The sequence below is a fragment of the Neovison vison genome, chromosome 12 (genome assembly GCF_020171115.1).
Source record: "Neovison vison isolate M4711 chromosome 12, ASM_NN_V1, whole genome shotgun sequence".
NCBI lineage: Eukaryota > Metazoa > Chordata > Mammalia > Carnivora > Mustelidae > Neogale > Neogale vison.
The window spans coordinates 5,077,509-5,102,615 of record NC_058102.1 but is presented as its reverse complement, the minus strand read 5'-3'; the positions used below and the strand labels follow the sequence as shown (position 1 = coordinate 5,102,615).

The 25,107-nt window shown below is 54.5% G+C and overlaps 1 protein-coding gene across 1 annotated transcript in view; it reads left to right on the top strand.

Annotated features, from left to right (window-relative positions):
* Positions 1-19,144, top strand: part of SAMM50 (SAMM50 sorting and assembly machinery component) — a 34,541-nt gene extending 15,397 nt beyond the window's left edge. Inside the window, exons 9-15 of the mRNA XM_044227003.1 lie at positions 106-177; positions 978-1,064; positions 3,887-3,957; positions 6,899-6,966; positions 11,435-11,581; positions 12,264-12,405; positions 18,986-19,144. Coding sequence (XP_044082938.1) covers positions 106-177; positions 978-1,064; positions 3,887-3,957; positions 6,899-6,966; positions 11,435-11,581; positions 12,264-12,405; positions 18,986-19,031 — 633 coding nt within the window. The 3' untranslated portion in view covers positions 19,032-19,144. The remainder of the gene's footprint in view (positions 1-105; positions 178-977; positions 1,065-3,886; positions 3,958-6,898; positions 6,967-11,434; positions 11,582-12,263; positions 12,406-18,985) is intronic.
* Positions 19,145-25,107: the final 5,963 nt, after the last annotated feature.

The following is a 25,107-nucleotide window of genomic DNA, read 5'->3' as shown; positions in this document are numbered from 1 at the left end:
GAGGGCTTTTCGGAAGGGGAAGTGCTGTGTGGGGGAGGGGCCGGGCATGGCCTGTGGTCAGCGCCCAGGCGGTGCGTCTTCTTACCTGACACACGTTTCTTTCAGCACGCGATGGTCATCGACTCGCGGAACTCCTCCATCTTGCCCAGGAGAGGGGCTCTGCTGAAAGTTAACCAGGTACGACTCCCTTACCTGCGTGCGACCTGCTGGCCCCGTGACCCGGGACGGGACACCGGCCCGCCCGGCACGCACACTTTCTATCTTGAATGCCTTCCTTTAATTATTCTAGATTATTCTAATTATTCGAGATTGTTCTGGAGTGGCTTGCAGGGGTGTCGGTCCCGTGTGAGGGTCCTGGCTCTGGAATGGCTCCATGTAGTGCAGTGGTCTGCCCCCACAGAGCAGAGGAGGGAGAAAGTTCTGGCCTCTGGGATGGGGCCTCTCACTAGGTGGGGAGGAAAGTTCAGGGTAGGCTGAACGAACCCCTTGGTCACCGGTAAGACAGCACCTCCAGGCAGAGAGGGTAACTCGTGCGCCATAGGGTCCCTGGGTGGAGGCTGGCTGGGGGCGGTGGTGCTCTGTTGGCCTCATCTTCAGGATTGCAGGACCAACTAGAAATCAGATTTTTGTATCGAATGTGCCCGATAGTACAAGATTGGCTAATTCTTTGTTCCCAACACCGAGTAGGCCACGTAAGCCGTATCACGCAACAGAACGTTCCCATGGCCGGTGTCTCTCAGCCCCAACGGAAGTAACATAACATATTCTGCACAGTCTGTGTGTTTGAGGATGCTGTGTGTATGTCAGTCCCCTGGGGCCATCTAGAAGGTCTAGAGTAACAACCAGAATGGAGCCATTTCCTGCCTTTCTAAAAACACAAAACAACAAAATTAAGTAGTAGCTGGAGTGACATGGTTTTGGAGGCGGTGTGGGAAGTCTCTCTGCTCTGTTTCGACATGTGGATCGCTTGCTGACAGGAGCTGGCCGGCTACACCGGAGGGGACGTGAGTTTCATAAAGGAAGATTTCGAGCTTCAGTTGAATAAACAACTTATATTCGATTCGGTGAGTTTTCCAGCCACCACGCTCGCCTGTATTTTTGTCCCTCAGTTTTTGGAAACTCAGTTCCTGAGGAGAGAAAGCGCCCTCCAGAGGGGATGCCCAGAACATTAGTGCCTGAACCTTCTCAGGTTCAGGATCTTCTCAGTTTAGCCGGAATGGAGGATACTCTGGGGAGAAGTGATCGCTTTTCTCTTCAAGGGGAACCTGTCGGTCATTTTACGTGGGACCCCAGGAGAGCCCTTTCCCCATTTGTCAGCTCGGGGCCATTGTGGAAACGTGTCTGGAGGCCAGAGGAATGCACGTCCTTTCCCTCTGAGGTCCCTTCCATAGAAATTCCGAGTCTTCAACTTATTTTGCTGAGTCTACAGGGCTCTGGGCGCTTCTGGGAATTTCTTTGTAAATCTTTAATCCAGTTTGGTTTGGTTTCTCCTGATGTGCTCAGGAATGAGGAGTAAGTGACCTGATTCTCACGGAGGTACAGGAGCCCCTGGCTCGTTCTCCAGGCCTCCCAGAGCCGGGGTGACTGGGGACAACTCTCTTGCCCCCGCACAACACACACACCACCTGTGCCCTTCTCTACCACAAAACTCGGGGCGAGGAGTGAGTTTTAATGAAATGGTACGCGTGTCGACTTCTTTTTTTTTTTTTTTTTAGATTTTATTTATTTATTTGTCAGAGACCGAGGGAGAGAGAGGGAGAGCGAGCACAGGCAGACAGAGAGGCAGGCAGAGGCAGAGGGAGAAGCAGGCTCCCTGCCGAGCAAGGAGCCCGATGCGGGACTCGATCCCAGGATGCTGGGATCATGACCCAAGCCGAAGGCAGCGGCTTAACCCACTGAGCCACTCAGGCGTCCCCGCGTGTCGACTTCTAACGTCACTTGTCACTGGTCCCAGTCAGTCCTGGCGTCATCACTCCTTGACTGTGGTTCCTGCCCCCCCCCCCCCACTGCTGGTCCAGAGGCTCCCGCATTGTTCCGTCGTCGAGCTCCTCCCGGTCCCCTCCCGGGCCCTCGCCACCATGCTCAGTGCTGTCCCCTGTACTCCATCATGACTGTATCCTCCTGCCACGTGTCCGCTTCCCCTTCGCGGGGTCCTTTCGCAGCTTGCCACACTCCCACCCTGCGAGCGCCCCCCTCGATTCTCGTGGAGGTGGCCTGCGCTGCCTCTCTCCCTGGAGGATCTCGCCCCCCCGCCCCGCCGTGGCTGCAGCTTCCGTCCGTGTGCCATGCTCCCAGAGCTCGGCACAGCTCTCCTCGGTGCCAGAGTCCTGTGCTGCCAGGCGTTTCCGCTCTGTTCCTCGGGGACACGTCACATTCTGTGTGTCTGAACCCAACTATGACTTCGCTCGCGAATCCGTACCCTGCACCCGGGCTCCCGATTCCACTGGCTGGCACGGCTATTCCGCCAGCTGCCCTTGGCCCCCGGAACTGCTTGGAGGAGTCCTCACTCTGAAGGCGGCCGAGCACCCGGCCTTGTGTCTTCTGTCACTCAGACCCCACGCTGCGTTTTCTCACCTTGGTGGTGATGTCCCTTTCTGGTGCACGTCTGCTCCCCTCCCCCTCCCGCCGCAGACATGCTGGTCCCTGAGGTGCAGGCCTTCGCAGTACCGCTCTGCCGCGTGCAGCTGGGGCTGCTGGCGTCACACACAGCCCTGGGTCTCGTCTCTCTCCCCCGCCCCTGTGCTTTGTCTCTGCTAAACTCCTCGTTTCCTGAAAGGAGGAGCCTCTCCTACTTCCAGGCACTTGTCCTTTGTCCTCTGCTGGCCTAGGTCCCCTCCTTCAGCTGTTCGCTGGCCCCATGTTCCCTGCCTTTTTAAGACTCGGGCATCGGCGTGCCTCTGTAGAGCCCCTCTGACCTCCCAGACCAAGATCGGGGTTCCTGCGTGTCCTTCCAGTCCCTGTGCTCTTTGGGAACCGCTCACCTCCCCGTCCGCCCCCTACATCTCCGTCCGCTGCCCGGCCCCGTGTGGGCCTGAGCCCTGCCTCAGTCGGTAAAACACGGTTCCCGCTCCCTCACGTTCTGGTGAAGGGAGGCCCACGAGCAAGCACGTGTGTGCACAGTTGAGCAGGTGGCAAGTGGTAGGAAGACGCTAAAACAGAGTAAAGAGGAAGCGGCCCAGAGCGGGTGCGGGTCTACCGCAGGCGGTCGGGGAAGGCGTCTTGATGGGGCGGCGCAGCCCGGAACCCGCTCAGGGAGCCCGAGGTGGGCTGTCCGGGCAGCAGCTACAGCTCGTTCCTGGATGAGCCGGGGGCTGCCCTGACCGGACAGAGTGAGGAGAGGGACAGTTCAAGGTGGGACCAGATGGCAGAGAGCTTGGGGCCCCTGGTTGAAACTGGTCTCTGTTCAGAGGCAGGCCCAGTGTGGCGTTACCATTGGGACCAGTGGTGGGGGCACCTGGGGGGAAGCAGGAAGGGCTGCAGGCCACTCTCAGGCCTGCTGAGGGTCTGGGGCTACGGGACAGCGTTGCTGTCCCCGCCTGGAAGGCGTGCGTCTCCCCCTGTGCTCAGCCTCACTCCTTGTGGAAGCAGGGGGCTGCCCCGCATTGGAACGGAAGCCGCCGAAGCCCTGCCTTGCCTGGGCATGGGGCTGGGTGTGTGCTCGTGTTTTCTGGGTCTTCATGGGAAATTTGAAGTCTCAGGTTTTAAAAATATCCACAAACACCATCACCGCGGCTCCTCAGCCACACGGTCCCCCGTTCCCAACCTGTAGCCCCTGCGCTCTGACCGAGGTCTCTGCACCAGAGAGCCCGCAGCCAGACCTCAGTGCGCCGACCGGCCGCGGGGCAGGGGCGCCCACGAACACGGCCGTCTGCTTGTGTCTCTGCAGGTTTTCTCAGCGTCTCTCTGGGGCGGGATGTTGGTGCCCATCGGCGAGAAACCGTCCAGTATTGCGGACAGGTGAGGAGGGGCCCGTGAGTGGTTGACTTGCCGATGCTCACCTTTGGCTCTTTTGGGTTGTTTCCTTACAACTTATTTTAGAGAAGCTTCACTGTTTAGAAAAGCAGATATTTCAAATTGTACTCCAGTTTTTCTGTTGCAGGTAACTTCAAAATATCCAATATACTTCATGCTTATGTGTTTTGCTTTTTTGAGGGAGAGGGAATTAACTTCATAATGTGGAAAATCTTACATTCTCTTTTGAGCATGAAGGAATACAGTTCGCATGCATCGCAGAAATATAGAGAAACATTTAAGGAAGTAAAAAAAAATTCTTGCTCAATGAGAAGCAGAGGTAATATTTGGGACGATTTCCTTTGAGTCTGTTATTTGTGGCTTTGTGCACGTGCATACGTGTAAATTTACACACATGTCTATATCAAGTTGTTGTACTGTAATCTGCATACACTTTTGTGTTCTCTCTGCTTTTGATTTTTTTAGTTTTTTTTTTTTAAAGATTTTATTTATTCACTTGAGAGATGGAGATCACAAGTAGGCAGAGAGGCAGGCAGAGAGAGAGGAGGAAGCAGGCTCCCTGCTAAGCAGAGAGCCTGATGCAGGGCTCAATCCCAGGACCCTGAGATCATGACCCGAGCTGAAGGCAGAGGCTTTAGCTCACTGAGCCACCCAGGCACCCCTGATTTTTTAATTTTTTAAAATTTTGTTTTAAAGATTTTATTTTTAAAGTGATCTCTGCATCTAGTGTGGGGCTCGAACCCACAACCCTGAGATCAAGAGTTACATGCTCTACCCGCTGAGCCAGCCAGGTGCCCCTTTGTTCTCCCTGCCTTTTAAAAAGTTTTGAAGAAATAAAGAGTAAACCCATTCATCAAGACATGAGAAATTATTCAAAAGCCACATTTTAATTTTTCATTATTTGCATATAAGTAACCCTATAAGCATGACTCTGTCACATTTTGTACTTTATTTTCTGAGGGGAGATTCCTAAATGTGGAAGTGCTGTCCCAATATGAACGTTTTTTTAAAGCTTATCAAGATGTTGTGGGAGGGTCCTTTTTAGAAAACTTACAGCAATTTATACTCTTGTCAGGAGAGGATGAAATCGTGTTTGTTGGCTTTGAAATACTAGTAATTGTTCTTGAGGGCAAGAAACTTTTTTTCTTTTAACCTTGCATTAGTTAAAATGTTTTAGTTTAAAGTAGTTCAGCCTCGTTCATGGGAGACGGTTTGAAGTGTAAAAATGTTTAGTTTTTAAGTTCTAGGATCCAATACTTTCACCTCGAAGAATTTAATTTGCAGAAAGACATTTATAAACACAAAGAGGTTCATGTACAAGGGTGTCCATCGTAGCACCGTCGAGAAGAGCAGGAATTTGACAACTCCCGACACAGGATTATTAAATTCAAACACAGGCATTCAGAGAGACTGTAATGATGAGTGAGAACAAGGTAGACGCCCACGAGTTAAAACTGTCACGAGCTCACGTCGAGTGAATTGCTTTCACACCCGGCAGAAGCTCCCTTGCGCGTGTCTGTGTTTCCATGGATGGCACCGAGGGGTCTAGAAGGTCGGCCACCAACCCAGTGATAGCCGTCCGCTCTGGAGATGGGCAGGCGGTGGGCCGATGAGGGAAGGGGGCGAGGACTTCTTTTTATGCTTCCTGGATCGTTCTAATCACTTCCAAAGAATATTGTGTGATTTATCATTTTTTTAAAAAAGTAAATGGAGCTTGCTGTTTGTTTCCATAATGTTAACGGGGCATTCAGAAAGGCATCGCTTCGAAATCCCAAATGTTAAAAACACATTTATAGACTTTTAAACTCGGGTTCAGACGAATACATTCATCGAGGTTTTATGTGGTTAGAAAATGGGAGAAATAGTGCCCTATTCCCCCCCGCACTGTTGCGGGAGTGTGGACCGCTCCTGCAGCCAGCTGTGGCATCGGCCAGGGGCACCGCGGAGGGGCAGCCCCACTGGAAAGAGCACACACCACTTCCCTCGTCATTGACTTCATTATTCAGTACTCAGCATGACCTAGGGTCGACTTCTAGTAAGGTGTTTTGTTTCACAGAAAGGGGGTGGGCTTTCTAAGTAATTGTTAATATATGCCTTTAATTTTGTTCACATACTCTTCTTGAGAGTGTGATAACCCAGTCCATTAGGAATACACAAGGAATTCATTTTTTTGATTGTAATAATTTTTTTCTAATTATATGCTCACTGTAGAAAATACAAAAAAAACACATTTAGAGTAACAGTAATTCTATTTTGGTCTGTTTTCTTTTAGTATTATTTTCCTCTTTTTGTAAAATCAGGATCATACTGTTAAATAATTTTTATCTTACTTTTTTTAACTTAACATTGCATCTGAACACATTGGAGGCCGTTTTATAACAGAGCTGTTACATAGTGAATTCTCACGGACGGCAGATTATCCTCCTTTGTAGTAGACAGTCCGCATGTCCCTCTTTTCTAAAGAAGGGTCTTTAGGGGCGCCTGGGTGGCTCAGTGGGTTAAGCCGCTGCCTTCGGCTCAGGTCATGATCTCGGGGTCCTGGGGTCAAGCCCCACATTGGGCTCTCTGCTCAGTGGGGAGCCTGCTTCCCTCTCTCTCTCTCTGCCTGCCTCTCTGCCTACTTGTGATCTCTGTCAAATAAATGAAATCTTTAAAAAAAAAAGAAAAAAAGAAGGGGTCTTTAAGTTTTGTCTTTTCTGTCACTTACATCCCCAGAAGCTTGACGTGTTTAGATTGTGGTTTACATTTTTTTGAAAGCCCCCTTACTCCAATGCCTTCTCCCAGGCCTTAAAAGCTCTGCCATGGGACAGTGTCGGCGACAACCCAGTACCAAACATGAGCCTCACTTGTGTGTTTTCTGCACTTTCACCATATTTTGTGGTTTCCACCTGGTGGCTTTCTTCTGACCTCTGCCGTTCCGTTGTAGGTTTTACCTCGGCGGACCGACCAGTGTGCGCGGGTTTAGCATGCACAGCGTGGGGCCGCAGAGCGAAGGTGAGTCTTTCCCCAGAAGTCTGCCATGCCGAGATGAGGGTCTCATCTCATTTGTGAAAGCGTGACCCTAGACCCTTGCACAGCAGAGTGGGGAGAAGGTCAGGGGCACCTACCAGAAGCCTCACCAGTAACATAAATAGTAAACACGGATTTTGTAGGCTGTGTGGATCATACTGTGTGTTCTCATGATGAGGGGGGCTGGCGAGAAGAAAGTGTGGTTAAAAAAAACCAGAAGGAGAAAGCACATTCGCAGAACCGGGCTGATGGAAAGGTCGTGTGTAAGTGGGCTTGCCCGGTTCCCAGCGTCCTGGTCCAGGGTCGCTGTGCGTGCTTCAGTCCCCACAGTGACCCACGTCGTGTTTCACCCCCACGGAATCGGCACCCAAGGCCGCACTTCCCACATAGCAGGCGTGGAAGATACCCGTCGAGGGAACTGTAGAAAAATGAAGCAAATAGCTCCAAGCGAAGAGTGCCAGCTTGGACCCGTGACCTCCCTGCCCGGCGACAGCAGCGCGGGAGCGTTTGCCGCGTAAGCAGGCGCGCGTCTGCGCTCGAGCTTGGTACTTTCCGGCTGTGTCCGGACCTGCTTCTGCCACCGCCCTCAGTAACGCACACGACAGAGATTTTTACGGGAGTGAGTGCTCCATCGTCTTTAAGGACCATTTACTTCGTCTTCTTGAGCTCCTGTAACTTGGCTGCTTACAGATGGGTGGTGAGAGCAGCTGTAGGTGTACAGAAAAGCTGGGCCGAAATCACCCGAGTTTCCGTGGACGCCGCCCGAGTGGCCTCCGCGGTTGGCGTCTGGCGTTGGGCAGGCCCGCTGGCCGTCGCTGTGAGCCGGGATCGGCGTGTGACTACTGCGTGCACCCACGGTTCCTGCTCGGGCTCTCTGTGCTCTGCGCTTCCATGCGGCCCGGACCCACATGCCAGCACCTTCCCGATTCTCCGGCCGCCCTCCCCGCCTGCTCCACGGACTCCTCCCTCCCGCCCCCGCCCCGCGGCTTCCTCTCCCCTCGGTCCTGCCTTTGCCAGAGTATCACACAGCTGGAACCCTACAGTATGTGCCCCTTTCAGATGGCCTCCTTGAGCAGCAGGCGTGGAAGGTTCGTCCTCACACGTCAGCAGGAGGGCTCCTGTTTCTAGATCGCCGAACCACACTCCGTCGCCTGACTGTGCTGTTCTCTGCTTACCCGTTCACCTCCGGGGAAGGCCGTCTGGGTAGTGGACATCCAGTTTTTAGCAGTCACGAGTAAGGCTGATACAAACATTCACATGCAGGTTTTTGTTTGGACATAAAGTTTCAGTTCATTTGGGGAACCGGAAGTTAGAGTGGTTGTTGGATCGCATGATAAAGTTGTATGATCTTTGTAGGAAATTGCCAGGCCGTCTTCCAGAATGGCCGTACCGTTGTGCATTCCCGCCAGCAGCAGATCAGAGAGAGGAGAATTCTGTCATTTTCCATGGCTTCATGTTTCATCTTGTTGCCAAAGTGGCATCTTTTGAAACCAAATCCCAAGTGTCTGACGTTTAGGCTTTCTCTTTCCTTATGATTATGAAACAGTGTATCTGAATAACCTGTGCTCATCTCTAAGTTTTACTTTATAACATAACGTTCTAGATGCGGAATCCCTAGATCAAAGGGTTTGCAAGGTTTTGAAGCTTTCTGTTGTTCTCTGGAAGGCCTGTTTCAATCATCCCTGTTGCCTGGATCCCTCTCTGACGCTTCGCATTCTATCCAAAGCATTTCCACATGTACTTAAAATCTTCCAGAACATCATTTAAATATTTGCACGCCATTCCATTATAAAATATCCTACCCTGATTTTCTGAACCATTTTTTTTTAACATCTCTGTTGGCTCCATTTTATAATGACTGCCCGGTGCATAAATTTTTGTACGTAACACACTTTTCTTGTCATTTGTTTTTAGGGTGCTTTTTTAGTATGTCATTTTTTTTTTTAAGAGAAGTAACGTCTTAGGGATAGTTTTGTCCTTTTTTCCTTGTAAGGAAGTAGTAGACAGTGACTATGTGGAAGTGTAGGAGTCTGCCACGTGCCTGAAAATTAAAACGCGACGATGTTCCACTTAGTACCGTGCTAGGCCATCGGTGAGACACTACGGGCAGGAGCATAAATTACATCCCTTTTAGTGGAAGCGGTTTGACAGTGTGTATCAGGAGCCTGAAATACATGAGCACAATCATAATAGCTCCAAGCTGAACACTAGACACCCAAAGGCCCATCAACCTTAGAACGGGCAAATAAATAGTGGTATCTTCACACCATGGACTGCTCCGTAGTGAGGCGGGTGAGCAAGGTTAGAGACGCGGGCTGAACATGGCACGAGCCAGTGTCAGAAACGTGCAGGACCAGCAACATCAAGGCCGGCCCCAGAGGAGGCGTCAGGTGCAGCTGGGCCCACATGAAGTTTCCAGACGGGCGAGAATGATCCGTGCTGCTGGCCAAGGTTAGCAAGGAGAGCAGAGTCTTTGGGGCTGCATGTGCCCAAGTCTCAGTCTGGTGCTCGCTGTGGAGATGTGGGGTCTTTGTAGGGAAGTGTACTGAGGAGCGTGCCTAGGACGTGCGTGCTTTTCCGTCTGTAGCTTCTACTGCAGGACAAGGTTTTAAATGTGTGTGCGCAAGTAGACTTACAACAGACTGACAAACGCTTGCAAGAAATTGGACACCAGTGTGACAGTAGACGGGATTGGGAAGTGTGGCACCCGTGGAATGATTCAGGCATCTCGGTCGCACTTCCAGGGATAGCTGGGCGGCTCAGTCGGTTCTCGCCTCTGCCTTCGGCTCTGGTCGTGATCCCGGAGTCCTGGGCTGGAGTTCATTGGGCTCCTTGCTCAGTGGGGAGCCTGCTTCCTCCTCTGCCTGCTGCTCCCCCTGCTTGTGCTTGGTCTCTCTCTCTCTGAAAAATACATGAATACAATCTTTAAAAGAAAATTCAAATCACATTTCCAAACAATAGAAGGTATTAGATGACAGTGTTTATGACATATGAAGCTATTAAACCAGCTTCTTTAAAGCAGGACTAGAGTATATATCCACGTATGTACATATGCGATGACTCACACTTCTTTATTCTCAGTTATCATCACACTTCACTGGATGAAAGGCACCAGGATGTTAGCTGACGATCTCTGAATAGGAGAAATTGAAGGATACTTTCCTTTTTTTCTACTTTCCTTCACTTACCAGATTTTCTACAATGAGTGTATTGCTTTCATGACCGGAGTAAAATAATTATTTTATTTATTTATTTACTTATTTATTTATTTTTAAATTTTATTTATTTATTTGAAAGAGAGGCACTGAGAGAGAGCATGAGCGAGGAGAAGGTCAGAGGGAGAAGCAGACTCCCCGTGGAGCTGGGAGCCCAATGCGGGACTCGATCCCGGGACTCTGGGATCATGACCTGAGCCGAAAGCAGTCGTCCAACCAACCGAGCCACCCAGACGTCCCAATAATTATTTTATTTAATAAGATTATTTAAGAGGTCTGTGGTTCCTGGGAAATGAAAAGCAAACACAGTTGACCTCCTGTTACTTGTCCATTTTTATTCCCTCTGGAACTTTGATACTAAAACAGGACTGAGGAGACAGCTGGTCTTGAGGTGAACAAGCAGGTTATCCCTTGAGGTCAGTCTTGGAGAAAACTCACTTTTCTTCCTTATGAGCCATCATTTTGTATTAGCGAATACAAAGACGCTTTGTAAATAGTATTTTGCAACAAAGTACAAAATATTCAGGGCTATTTTATTTTCTTGTGCTTCAGTGTCATCGCTATTCATAGTTAAAATGGACCAGATAGGAGCATTTTATGAAGAAATAATTCATTTATATACTCTCAGCAGATAGTCTCATTGAATTTTGTCAAAAAGTAACCTTTTGCAAAAACAGATAAACCCTAAGTGGTCATGAACTTTCAAAAACGAGCCTTTTCCCTGGACACATTGAAGGTGGACGCTGCTTCCTTACCCGGCGGGCAGTAGACATTCTGTGCCTTTTGATGAGTAGTGTGTACAGAGCTTTCCAGAAACTGCAGAGGCCCATTCTGCATACTTCCTCCTGCCTCGTGGCCCTGAAGTGGTTGCCGAGGCCGCCATCTGATCGGCCGGGCGGCCGCGATCTGGTCCTCCGCAGTCGTGGACAGGGGGACGTCCGTGAGCCCACCTGTTTCATCCCAGCCATTTTACAGTCCTGATAAATTTCTGACGTCCTTCTTTTACAAGCTACACTAGCATTTTTCTTTCCAGTGAAAGTTTATAAAACAAGCCAGGTGAAAAAGAAAGACTTCAAAAGTGAGGCTGACCCCGGGAGTTAGATGGGCCCCCCTTGCGGAGCCCGGGCACGGTGTGATCCGCTCCCAGCCCGCACGTCTCATTGGTGGAGCGTGTTGGACCCGCGTGTGGTTCCGAATCCACGAGCCTCTGTCTTATTCTGCACCTGTTCCCCGACTAGGCGACTACCTGGGCGGAGAGGCGTACTGGGCCGGCGGCCTGCACGTGTACACGCCCCTGCCCTTCCGGCCGGGCCAGGGCGGCTTCGGGGAGCTGTTCAGAACGCACTTCTTCCTCAACGCCGGCAACCTGTGCAACCTCAACTACGGTAAGGCCCGGGCGGCCCCGACACCATCCGGCGCTCTTGGCCTCGTGTTCCCAGCGCGGCGCCCGAGCAGCTGCCCGCTGGTGAGATGACGGCGTCGTTAGGATCAGAGAACGGGCCTCCCTTCCTCCTACCGCGCCTGATAGGGGGAGCAAGGTTGCTGAATGAAGCGCACATGAGAAAGCGCCATCCAAGGCGGGCTTGCAAAATCTGCTTACTCGTTCACACGGCAGACGTGTCTGTCTAGGGCGCCTGCTCTCCGCTACCTGAGTTGGGTTTTCCTCTCCCTCAAGGGGCCCAGGGCCGGAGGAGAGTCACGGCCGACGCCTCCAGCCAGGGGGACTTGAAGAGGTATCTGGAGCTCTGTGCAAAAGACGAGGCCCCCAGCCTGCGGTGTGCAGCCGGGCTCCCAGGTGGCCAGACGCGGGGGAAATGCCATTCTAGGCAAAGAGGACAGAATGGGCCAGGCCCAGAGATGGCTTCTGGGGCACTGAGTGGGAAGTCAGCTCCCCAGCACTCCCTTGATTTCGGTCCTAATCCCCTTTCATGGATTCTCCTTGAATGTCCAGGCCCGGCTTTAAATGCCCCCGAAGGCCACACAGCAAGGCGGAGAGCCAGGGCTTGTGTGAGGACAGCCCAGCGAGGGGCTCTGCACTCTTGGTCACCTCCTCTTCTCTCTCTCCAGGGGAGGGCCCCAAGGCTCACATCCGGAAGCTGGCCGAGTGCATCCGCTGGTCTTACGGTGCCGGGATCGTCCTCAGGCTTGGCAACATCGCCCGGCTGGAGCTGAATTACTGTGTCCCCATGGGCGTGCAGAAGGGGGACAGGTAGGTGCTAGGGGTTCTTCTCCCAGGTGCATTGCACCGTCTAGCGATTCCGTTTTGTTGCAGACATGGTTAATCGTTTTATCGGTGCCTTTAAGAATCCAGGTTGGAGGAGAAACGGAATAGTCTGCAAAATCATGAAAGCAAATTGTTCTCCGTTGGGTTTTTCTCTATCCAGTTTGGAGAAAAAATGTGACGTGTCCCCTCCCCCCCATTCTTGTTGCACTCACTGTCGCCAAGTCATGGGGGACCCTCGCCAGGTCCGGTCGGAGGAATCAAGGAGGCATTATGGATCCTGCTTGTTAAAAATGGACTGAGGTATTTCTGGTGGGTGACTTTACAGGCCAGGAACTCAGAGTTGGAGGGGACAAGGCTCTGGTCCTGGCCACAGAGGACTCATTGCCCAGAGCCTTCTCTTGGGAGCAGAGGAACCTGCCAGCCTGGACTTCCTCCCCCAGTCCTCATACTGGGCGAGATTTGCGAAATATGGCCTGAGGTCATTTACAGTTACAGAAATTCCATTTCTTGGTTTATCTGGCATCTGTTGTATACATTTTGAGAAATGCAGAAGCAGTGCCTGGGTCCGTATCAGGTGGGGCCGCCCTGACAGAGCACCGCACACTGGGGGCCCGACCTGCAGACACGTGTGTCTCACGGTTCTGGAGGCTCCAAGTCCAGGACCAGGGTCCCAGCCAGTTCGGTTCCTGGTGAGGGCTCTCTTCCCGGCTTCCTCCCATCCAAGTACTAACCAGGCCCGACCCTGCTTAGCTTCCGAGATCAGACGAGATCGGGCGCGTTCAGGGTGGTATGGCCGTAGACTCTTCCCGGCTTCCTAACGTGTCCTTACCTGGCAAAGAGCGAGCGAGCTAGCTCTCTGATGTCTCTTCTGATAAGGACAGGGGACCCCTCCGTGGGGACCCCACCCTCATCACATCATCTGAATCGAATGAACCTCTCGAGGCCTCACCTCCGAATACCGTGTCATGGTCAGGCTTGCACACGCGTTCCGGGGGCGCGTCAGCATCTGCCCGTTCCTCCCTCGTTATGTTCACGCTAACGCAGTCAGGGCTCTAGGCTGTATTTTTTCCTTTCGGCGTTCTGTCTACACTTACGTGTGGTAAGTGTACACGCGGTGGTGCTGGCCGAGTCACAGCCCGAGTCTCAAGCGGGACGTTGGAGTTCGTCCTCACTGGACGAAGCGCGGTGCTGCTTCTCCCGCCGTCTCCTGCGTCGTGTGGTACGTGGTGGTGCCCTTTACTGGTGGCTGCTTCAGCGGGCTTTTAAGGAAGCACCAGCTCTTCGGTGCGGCTCGGGAATCTGTCGTCCAGAATCCTTACGGTGACGCAGTCCCTGGCAGAGTCCTGGTCTCTCTACCCGGGAGGCTGATTCTGGCCGCCAGGCTGCCCTGGCTCCCAGTGACGTCTGCGCGGCCGCCCCCAGCCGCTACTCTGATCGCCGTCGACTCCCCTCCACCCGGCGCCTGTTCTCCGCACCGCGCCAGAGCTGGAAAGGGTCTGGGTGCACGGACTGTCTGTGCGGGAGCCCAGCTGTCCACGCGGGGTCGCAGCTCAGCCGCTCTGTGGCTGTGTGACCCAGGGCGAGTGACTCAACCCCTCTGGGTCTCAGTTTTCTTGCCCAGAGAATGGGCACTCACGACCACGCCTGAATGAACCCTCGCGTGGGAAGCCCTTAGAACGGTGCGCGGCGTTTTGTCGGTAGATGTTGGTGCCCGCTTGTGCTGTGGCTCCTGGAGGACTCAGTGGGGCCCTTTTCACAAAGGAAGCCAAGCGCGTTCCCTTCGGAGACATTGTCCCTTCGCTCCTGCATTGGCTGCCCCTGGCTGTGTTTGAGATGCGCCACAGATGGGATGTCGTTTTCCAGTTTCAGAGATAATGACATGAAAATGGGCGTTTTTCTCCTAGAGCAAGGTTTGCACATCAGGTAACTTTGTAGCAGGTTCCGCACACGTTTACAGTCCCCGGTAAGTGAGCGGGGTGTGGCAGGCTGCGTTCTGTGAGGCCGTGTTCGCACCGCAGGAGAGAGTGTGGGTCTCCCTGGCCCACCCCACTGGGTGCTAAGTAGGAGCACCAGAGGGGCTCCTCTGTCCCCAGGGTGAAGTCAGGTGTGGGTGCCAAAGCCCCAGGAGCAGGCGCTTCTCAAATCATAACATGCCCCTGGCTCCGCAGGGGGCTCTCGGAAAGGCAGACCCTCCCGGGTGTGGAGTGACCTGCAGACACTGGTGCGCTCCTCGGGGAGACTGATGCTTGTGGACCAGCCCCCCTCGGAGGGAGACCGACCCGTGTCCCTTCTGAGAGCAGTTACAGCGTTCTGTGGAGGGACGGCGATCATTCGCATTGACTGACCGCGTGCCTCGTGTGAGGCCCCCGGCTAAGCCCTTGACACCATTCTGGAAGCCTCCCAGCCGCTCTGTGCAGGGGAGGGTGTTCCCCTCTCGCAGACGAGGACAGCAGCCTCGGTGTGGTCCGCGGTCCACTCGGCAGCAGGCCCAGGCCTGCTTGAGGCCGGACCTTGTGCCTTTGCCTCCGCACCAACACCGCGCGGGCACCGGCACCGGCACCTCCCTCTGCTGGGAGCCCGGACGTGGGCATGCGGTGCCCCCCGCAGCCCCACGCCGCTCTCTCTGCGCCTCGGGCGTTCGCTGCGGAAAGAGAAAAGCCCTCTCCTCCGTGCTTCTCTTCTGGGCAGATCTTCCTCGGACTTGAATTCTGTAGGCGCTTTCCTGTCTCGGGTCGTACAGGCTGTTTCCACGACGATCGATCCGTTTGGGTTAACTGTGTCAGTGTTAGTGCAAGTTATGTAAGTAAATGCATTCTAAATATTCTTTATTACAAAGAAAAGTACAGCGCCTGTGGCTTTATAGCCGTGGCTGTGGTGTCTGTGTCACGGAATGATCGTCGACCACGGAGAACTGACCACTCCCCTCTCAGCCGGTTTCCAGAGAGCAGCAGACGTGGGGCTGCAGGCCCAGCCCTGCCCTGTCCCGTGTGTCCCCCTGCCCGTGTGACTTGGGGCACGTCCCTGGGGCTGTGGGCCTCCTGTCCTTCAGCTCAGCCGCTTCTGCTGTCCCCATGGCTGCAGTGTTGTTCCAGGCCACTGGATGTCGCTGTGCTCCGAGGATCGCTGCCCCGCTCCGGAGCCCCGCGTCTTCCCCCTGTTCACGGAGTCCTTGCGGGGAACGCTTGCTTCTGCTCACCTGTCCGCTTTGCTCTCTCTAAACGGGCAGAATCTGTTTCAGAGACAAATTTCAGATGCGGCTTGCTCTGGAAGGAGGAAGCTTACCGTGCACGTGGTATTTAAAGGCCAGAACACAAGGAAGCCCCTTCCTCCCCGCCAGCCGGGCTCTGCTCTGTGACCCCGAGGGTGCTGCTCGCCGCAGATGCGTTGTGTGTCCCCCGCGCAGGGTCCGCCTGGTTACCCTCGAATGTGGCACTTGCATGACTCCATGCGCGGCTGTGTTTGAAGCGTCGTCATCAGACTGGGAATTGTGTGAAGTTCGGGTGACATTGTGAGACTTTGATCTTCATTTCGGAAATCAGGCAGTGGCGGGACAGGGTTTCGTGTGTGAGACTCGCCTGGGGATTCCCCCCACTCTTAACGCAGACACACTCCGGTTAGGATTTCAGACCTTTCCCCGAGCGGAGAGAGCTCTGAAGCATGGGCTGCATTTCGTGCTGGGGGGGACTGACGGCAGGCACCGGTGTCTGAGCCCTGACCGTGTTCTCTCGACCAGGCTCACCGACGGCGGCCCTGGAGGCGCAGGCTGAGCGAGGCGGGTCCCGAGAGCCACTCACTCAAGGAAGCGGGAGATGAGAAAGAGACTCATCGTGCCTGCGGAGGGTGTATGAGGGCTTCCCGGGGGGAGGTGGTTTCTGGGCTGGGGACTTGCAGGGGCAGGCGCTCCAGGCCACAGAGCCACCCAGCCCAGCGCATAAGCCCGGAATGCCAGGGACTGTCATTCTGCAGGAGCAGAGGGGAGTTCGGGGAGGGAGCCGCTTGGTCTCGGCCGCTGCCCTCTTCATCCTCTCTGGCCTTTTCACTTCGGGCACACGCACAAGGCCAGTGAGTTCTGGCCCTCGTCTGCCTTGTCCACTGCCGTGGTCCCTGGGCGGCACCTGGTGTCCCCGTGTGACTGCCGAGGGGCCGTGCTCAGGTCTGAGGGCTCAGCAGTGGGAGGGTGCCGGTGGGACCCTCACAGAGACCCCTATGGTGGCCGTCATGGTGTGGAGTGGGAGGCAGGGGGCTGCTGGCAGGGGCTCCAGGGTGCACACAGCCAGGCCTGTTGGGACCTTGCTGGAGGGAGGGGACCCCGGGGAGACCCAGACGACCTAACTCTGAGGTAGACCCACGACAGGACCCATGTTTTGGTGACGCTGTCTCAGTGGTATCAGCCTCGTATAACTGTGACACGCTGTTGTGTTCTCGGTGGGCGCCTGCTCTTCCGGCACGGGCAGGGATGCAGGCGTGGACCCCTGTTACGGACCCAGTGGTATACAATAGAGAAATCATTTAGATTCGAGCAGAACCTGTACAAACACAGCCCTGACTCTAGCTGTAGGTCTTTGCCTGTCGGAGGACATTGGTGTGCTTTGCTGCCGGTCACCGAGGGCCTGCCACCGTCCTGACTGGGGCCCTCCTCATGCCGTTGGCCAGAGAGCACCTCGGTCCCTCAGGGGGTCCTGGTGATGGGGACAGTGGTCCGCCTCGAATCTCTTCATAGATCAGGGGTTTTATTCACTCACTCACAGGGCGAAAAAGAAAAACTTCTTGTAGGTTTTCATACTCTGTAAACCCTGAGACTGGGCAAGGGCACAGGGGTTATGCCAACAAAGTTATCAATTTTCCTTTCAACGTAGGAACAATTCTTTTTTTTTTTTTCTTAATTTTTAAGTAATCTCTACCCCAGTGTGGGGCTTGAACTCACAACCCCCAAGATCAAGATCGCATGCTCCATTGACTGAGCCAGCCAGGCGCCCCTGAAGGAACCAGTCTGGCTGTCCAGTTTTTCTGGAAATTTACCCCAGCTTGCACAAACGCTGTTCTGCAGATGCACGGTCGGCTGCTGTTGGGACTCAGAATAGCAGTTGCCATGAAGCTTAGGCCTCCCGGCGCTGATGGCCCTGGGCCAGGCCCCCCTGTCGCACGTCCGGCCCCCGTGCAGGCCCTGGGCACAGCCTCCAGGCGGGCAGAGGGGCGCAGCCAGGCAGGAGTCTGCCCTCCACCCCGCGCTGTGCTTCTCCGCCCGCCGCGCACCTGCGTTGCTGTGGCGTCAGCAGGACGGGTGTTGGCTGCGGCCCGGGTCTCCTCTTCGAGGGGTGGCCGGGCTGTGGCCTGGGCCTTGCTGGGCATAGGAGCCTGCAGGTGCTCTGGTGTCTGGGCACAGGGGCCCGCTGTCGTCCTCCTGCTGGCACAGGAGCCTCGCCCCTCTTCCTCCTTGCTCTCGGAACGCGGGCTCGGTGGTTCGTCAGCAGCACATGGAGGAAAACCCACAGAATAAAACCTGTAGAGCGTCAGCTTGTCACAGATCGTGAGCAGCGTGACTCCTCTGCACCCTTCTTTTTCCCGGGTCAGGAGCAGGTTCTGAGAAGTGGCAGGGGCACCCCTGCTGGGCTGCGGATGCTGCTGTGGTCTTTATTTTTTATTTATTTTTTTTTTTAAAGATTTTATTTATTTATTTGACAGAGAGAGATTACAAGTAGGCAGAGAGAGAAGAGGAAGCAGACTCCCCGCTGAGCAGAGAGCCCGATGTGGGGCTCGATCCCAGGACCCTGAGACCATGACCCGAGCCTAAGGCAGCGGCTTAACCCACTGAGCCACCCAGGCGCCCCTGCTGTGGTCTTTAGCCCCGGGACCCTCCTAGGGTCTGGGCTGGCCCGAGCTCTCCACCCTCCCTGCGCCCTTTCCTTCCTCTCCATTCCTCCTGTTCCGTCTTCCTCCTCCTGCACCCTCCCTGCTCTGCGTCCTCCCGACCTCCCTGTCTACCCCGCCCCCTCCTTCTCCGTCCTCCTTTCTCTGCTTCCTGTCCTCCTGCTCCCTGTGCCTCCCCCTCCTCCGCGACCCTACTGTGTGCTATACTTTGCCAGGTGCCTTCCACAGCCACCTGTGTTCCTTCCAGCCAGGACACCTCTTGGCCCCGCTCCGCTCTGCACAGAAAGTCTCTCACAACTTGCTCCTTGCCTGGCAGCCTTAGAAACCACACAAAGCTATTTCTCCCTCAGGGGTTTTATTGTTCATGACATTTCTGCCTTGGCTCCTTCGTTTCCTTTTGCCACTTGGGTCAGAACTGGGGGACCGGAAAGGAGGTGGGGAGGGGGCCGTGAAGGGGGATCTGTGTCCCCACGTGTTACTGTGTTTTTAGCCTCCGGAAGCCGGTTCTTAAGGCAGCAGGGAACGAGGCTGCAGGGCTTGCGGGCGGGATGGGGCAGCAGCAGAGGAGGGCCGGAGGCGGGGCACCGCCTAGAGTGGCCGAGTCCAGGACGGCTTGTGCCGGAGGCAGGAGGAGAGGTGCCGGGGATGCGTTGTGTCGACAGGGTGAGCATTGATTGTCTGCCCTTTGCTTTTTTAGGATATGTGACGGTGTCCAGTTTGGAGCCGGGATCAGGTTCCTGTAGCTGCCGCGCACGCCCGGGGCCACGCACCTTCGCGCCGAGGAACCGCGTCCACGCCGTTCTTTGTAGCCCTCGTGGGAAACCACACCAATAAATTTTAAAGACAAACACTCAGAGACACGGTGGATATGATTCGCTTTCCCCTGCTCTGTGTCCCACGCTGGCTTTTCCGGAGGACCGCGTGGAGGTGGGGGGAACATTCAAAGTTGCCCCGAGCTATTCCACGTGGACAGGCCAGCCGGGAGGTCCCGTCGCATGGCGCCCCGGTTGCTTTCCCTCCCAGGCTCCTGGAGCCTACTCGTCTGGTTCCCGCACACTAGAAGCCCTCAGCCGAGCCCCAGGGGAAGCCCGGGCGCTGGTGGAGGGCGAGGGCTCTGCTGATGCCAGGGGGGGAACACGCTGGTGGGTGTCGCAGCCACGGTTCCGGGAGCTGGAGCCCTTTAAATGCACATGGGTGGTGTGGAAGAGTCATGTGGCACGTGGGGGACACTGAGGCAGAGACAAAGATAGGTGTTCTTTAGAGGTAGTAGCATTAGTGAGATGGGTACACCAGCTGCCCGGCACTGCTCAGACCACCCCAAACCTAGAGCTTAGAACAACACGAACCAACCAGCATGTGGCCTGGAGGCCCGAGCTCCTGACTGAGCCTCACAGGAATCCGTGTCCGCACCACCGTGGTCCTTCTGGAGCTTTCAGGGGAGAATCCGTTCCCCGACCTTCCAGCCTCCAGGGGCTCCCGTGTCCGTGGCTCCCAGTCCCGTCCCGTATTCTCTAAGCCAGCTGGGGTTCATCTTCCAGTCTCTGTCCTGCTTCTTGCCTCCCCGGTGCGTTTTCAGACCCTCGTGAGTGCGTTGGGCGCTCCTGGCCAGCCCAGCTCCTCTATTTTAAGATCAGCAACCCCAGGTCTGTTGGTGACCTCAATTCCCCCTTGTGTTACGTGATGGCCACAGGTGCCAGGAATTAGAACACGGACATCTTTGGGGGGGCCTGTTACTCCCCTGCACATACCTCCTATTTCTCAAAGGGATATTCTCAGGATATACTTAATTAGTCACATGAAAAAAAATTTTTTGAAAGTTAAACCTCCTTCGAATTCTTCTGAAGAAATGTCCAGGGCTACAGATGGTGCCCAGGAGCGTTTTCCTAGTGGGTTTCCCCTCTCTGAGCTGGGGCTGAGCTCCCGTCCCTTGCAGTCCTCCCTGTAACCAAGTGAGCTTGGGTTTCAGGAGCTGCTTGAGACCAAGGCCCCCTCCCGTCCCCAGGCCAAGCTCTCAGGCCCCCCAGGGACTGTCTTGCCTCCATTTCCTATGGGAACTATGGGGATTTTGCAAGAATGTGTAAGAAGCAGCAGTTTTGCCTTTCTGGTAAGTTGGGAATGTGGGGAAATACACTTTCTCCCTGGAGTTATTTTATTGTTTATAGTCTCACATTTATGCCTTCGGCAAAATGAGAGGCCTGTGCCCTGACCCTGTCATGTTCGGACTGTAAATTAAGTAAAACCCGAAGAATTCTCTCCAACACTGTGCCCTGTGAGACCCGGTCTCCCGAGCCAGCGGAGAGCCCAAGAAGTGGGTTTTGGAAGCCTGCAGGACCCACCCAGCCCTGCCTGGGCTGCCGCCCCGGCTCCTCCGTTAGATCGCACCAGGCCCGGGGGGATCGGCCGCACACCCTCCGCTCGGGGGAGTGGAAGGGGTAGCAGTGGGGAGTCTGCCCGTTCCCAGGCGGGATTCGGTGGACGGGAGCATGAGCAAACGCTTCACGGAGCGCTTCCCAGGAAAGGCCAGAAACCAGGCGAGTTCTGTTGTGGGAAGCAGTATTTCAGGCTGTCCGCGATGGTGGAGAAGAAACGTGAAAAGCTAACGAACCCCTCCAGAGTACCGCCCTGCCTCGGGGAACCTTTGCATCCTGGTGCCGCTCCGTTTTTCTGTGACTCCCTGCGTGTCCGGGACCGGAACCGAGCGCGGTAAGTTTCATGCGGGCCACGAAGCCCACTTCTCTGTCCGGACCGAGATCGCAGCTGCTTTCCCCAGAGGCCGCCTGCCGCCGTTTGTGAGGAGGAGACTGACCTCAGGGAGCCCGATTTTCATGGAAGACAAAGCCACGTCCTCCATTACCATGAACTTGTGTCTGCGCACACAGCGAATGACCTCTACCGGCAGCTTCCTGGGCAGACTGCTCACTGGGCAGGGCCAGCGGCTCTGCGGGGCTGACAGTCCAGCCAGGGAGCAGGCTGTCCTGCCAAGTGCCGGTGTTCCTGGGCCAGAGGACAGCCGGCAGCCCGCACCGGGGAGCCTCTGCCACCGGCACCTCAGGTCACATGTCCCCTCGCCGCTTCCAGCAGAGGCCCTGCCTTCCTCACACACGCGTCTCCTCCAGCTAAGAATTCTCTTTAGTTTGTGAGTTTGCTTTCTTTTTTTAAAGATCATATAAACTCACCTTTGGGACAGTTAGATGTGTTCAACTACAGCCTACGTTCAGAGGTCCCCAGAGAGCAGAGGAAGATTCCTGAGCCCAGAAAACGGGAGCCAGACAGCTACACTTTATTACTTTATTTTGATATTTATTTTATCTAAAGTAGGCTCCATACGCATCGTGGGGCTTGAACCCGTGACCCCAAGATCGAGAGTCGCGTGCTTTATCTACTGAGACAGCCAGGCGCCCCAGGAGAGCCGGGTTTTAAATGAAGTGTTTAAGATCAGGCGGCCGTCCCCAAAATTCACATCTCTAGAGTCTCTTAAAAAACTGGGTCTAACAACACGCCCGGGGCGGCAGAGGGCTGGAGCAGGGCGGGGCCTTCAGCCAGTGTCTGGGCCCCCCACCCCCACCTGTCTCCCCCAGGCAGGCCTTCTCTCTCCTCTGCTCTTCCTCCCTTTGGCCCATCAGGAGGGGAAGCAGGGCCGGGGAGGAGGCAAGTCTTCTGGGGGCAACTGTCAGGGTGGACAGACAGTGAGCCCCAGGTTGGGGCTAGCTGTGCAGGCTGTTCCCCAAATCCCCTTCTGTCCTCCGGGCCTCTGGTTGCGTTCCAGAGGGGATTTGGGTGGTTCACCTGTCCGCGACGGAGAGAGAGCACGGTCCTAGCCGGCTGCCTGCCGCCGGTGGGTTTTCTCCGGTCCTTCCTCTGCCCCAGCTCAGTGCCGGCCCACGGGTTGCACCACAGACCGCGTCGTCTGTTGAGCAGGCGGTCCAAGGAGTGGACGGACAGTCGGCACCCGCTTGCCGTGCAGCTGTGCGGCCAGCCAGATCTGGCTTCTTCAGTACTAGGCATGACACTCGCGGACATCTCTAAAGCCATCAGGTCCCACTCGCAGGTGGGGACACAGCCAACAAGCTCCATCATGTAACCCCTGAAAGCTTGTTCACAGCATCCAAAATGGGAGCCCCAGGAACGGCATATAAATTCCTTTGTGTCTTTTTTTTTTTTTTTTCTTTTGCACTGATCTTGCTGGATGATTGTTAAGTCTAACAGCAGTTTTCAAACTGTTTGGTTTCAGGGTCCCTTTGCACTGTCAAAAATTGCGGAGGAATCCCAACGAGATTTTGCTCATATGGTGGATACTAATACTTAACACACGGGGTATGGAAACTCAGAATTTTATTTTATTTTTTTAAAGGTTTATGTATCTCGTTGAGAGAGAGAGAGAGAGAGGACACTTTTTAAGCAGGGGGAGGGAGAGAGAGACTCTCAGTCAGACTCCTCCCTGAGCTTTGTGCCTGACACAGGGCTCGATCCCAGGACCCCAAGATCATGACCCGAGCAAAATCAAGAGTCAGGCGCTCAACCAATGGGGCCACGCAGGCATCCCTGGAAATTGAGAATTTTAAATACATATTATTTCCTTTAACAATAACATACCAGGAGTGCCTAGAAGGGTACTAACCCGAACCCGAACCCGAACCCTAACCCTAACCCACACTCAGCATGGAGCCCACTTAAAACATAAACAAACACATAAAAATAAAATAAAAAATCAACGTATTCCTCACTAACATAAGTAACACTTTATGAAGAATGTATTTCCCGAAGAGATTTGGTGAGGCGAGTGGCATCGTTTAGCAATGCTGCAAATCCCTTGACGATCTGTCTTCAAAACACGGATTCTCACGCCAGCCTCTGCCTTCAATGTCTTGCGGGTGAGGTCGTTGAAAGGCCGTGAGGGAATCTGTCCCCCTGCGGGCAGGTGTCTGGAAAAGAGGACAGTATTCTAATAGCCTTTTCAGGGTACTGTCACTATTCTTTGCTTTTTCACCAACACTCAGTTTGGAAGCAAACAGCTCAGGGACTTTTCATAACTTCCCACAGATACACTAAATCCACGAGTTCACCCAGTGCCCTGACTGGATCTTTTCTCCCCAGGCTTGATTTTATGACAACGTCATGCCCTGGTCCTTTGGGAAATCCTGGTTCACCAAGTTAAGCAAATCTTCCAAATACTGGCCCATGTCATGATCGCCTGAAATAAAAAGATCACATGTAATTTTTTAAAGATTTTTATTTTATTTGACAGAGATCACAAGCAGAGAGAGGGGGGAGGTAGCAGGCTCCCCGCTGAGCAGAGAGCCGGAGGCGGGGCTCGATCCCAGGACCCTGAGATCATGACCTGAGCCAAAGGCAGAGGCTTCACCCACGGAGCCACCCAGGCGCCCCAAGATCACGTGTATTAATGTCACTCCTGCTTTCCTCAGAAAAACCCTCACCTGTCGTGAAGCTGCCGAGCCCTCGGTGCTGGATACAAGTTCCCCCAAGTGGCCAGTTCTCCCGTGGAAGCGCTCATGTCATCATTGACAGCAAACAGCTGTCAGTTGCTTTCCTGGAGGAAACCCCCTTCATTCATTTTCAAGGAAATGTCCACCAGATACCCAAGGCTGAGTCACCCATCGGTCAGGCTGTCCTTCAAGTCACGGTGCGGCAGGTCCTGCCAGAGCCCCAGCCCCGTAGTACGTTCCCCGAGCGGACGTGCCTCCGCGTGCAAGCTCTCGGCGTGCTCCTGTGTCTTCACGCGGAAGGACGGGGCTGAGCTCTAAGGGAACCAGCCTTCTCCTCTTTGCTGAGGCCGAGGTCCAGTGAGCCTAACGTGCACTTTGCTCGGCGCGCACGGGCGGGAGCACAGTGACCGCTAGGAGGCGCCCTCCTCCGGCACCAGCACGGATACCCACTGCAGCACGGGCACCAGGAGAGCCAATGTCCCTGTGAGCCAAGTCACTCAGTAGTATCTTGGTCGTAGGAAAATCCGTTTGACCTCACAGACCCTGGAAGTCTCAGGGACTGCCAGGGGCCCGTGGACCACGCACCCATCTCTCACTGTCCGAAGCCTGTGATTTCAGGCTGCGGGGTGCCCCCCAGACAGCACGGTGGTGTCAACTGTAGCCTCATGCTGGGGACGCCAGCAATGTGAGAGCCTCCAGACAGACCTGAAGAGGAGGGACAGCTGGGAATGACAAACCCTCTTAGCATCAGATAGAAATCATGTCCCCTCCCTGCCCTCAGACTGCTCTTGTGGTGGAAACTGTGTAGCAGGAAATGGATGTAAGGGGCTTGGTGCAGCTGAAGGCGGAAGCCCCGGTTGCATTGGGGGTGGAGTTGGTATGGGAGGGGGCTGGGGGTGGGGAAGGGGAGGGGAGGCCGGTGGGCTCTGCCTTGGGCTGTAGATGTGATCCAGAGGACAGTGCGTGAGCAGAGAAAAAATGGGAGTCTTTTCTGTATTGGTATTTCCTAGAAGTGCCGTAAAGCAAAAACATAACGGTATGAAATTGGAATGAAATGTCCACGTCTTAACGTCCACACTTAGATGCTCCAGTTTGAGACGTGAGCCGTGGGAAGCTGTCCCAGCCCTGCTGTCCCAGGGTCAAGCCAGCTGTCCCAGGTTGGCAAATGAACCACGCTTTGCTGGAGTAGGGCTGACGGTCGTCCGGACAGCTTGTCCCCACGCCCGAGTTGTGACTTTCTACGTGGCATCTTTGTGACAAGTGAATTACTGGATTCCTCTGCCAAATCATTAGATAACTTTAAGAACAAAGAACGTTCGTGCAGAAGATTCAGCATTATCTGGCCGGGAAAATAAATAGTAATCAGTTTTGGAAA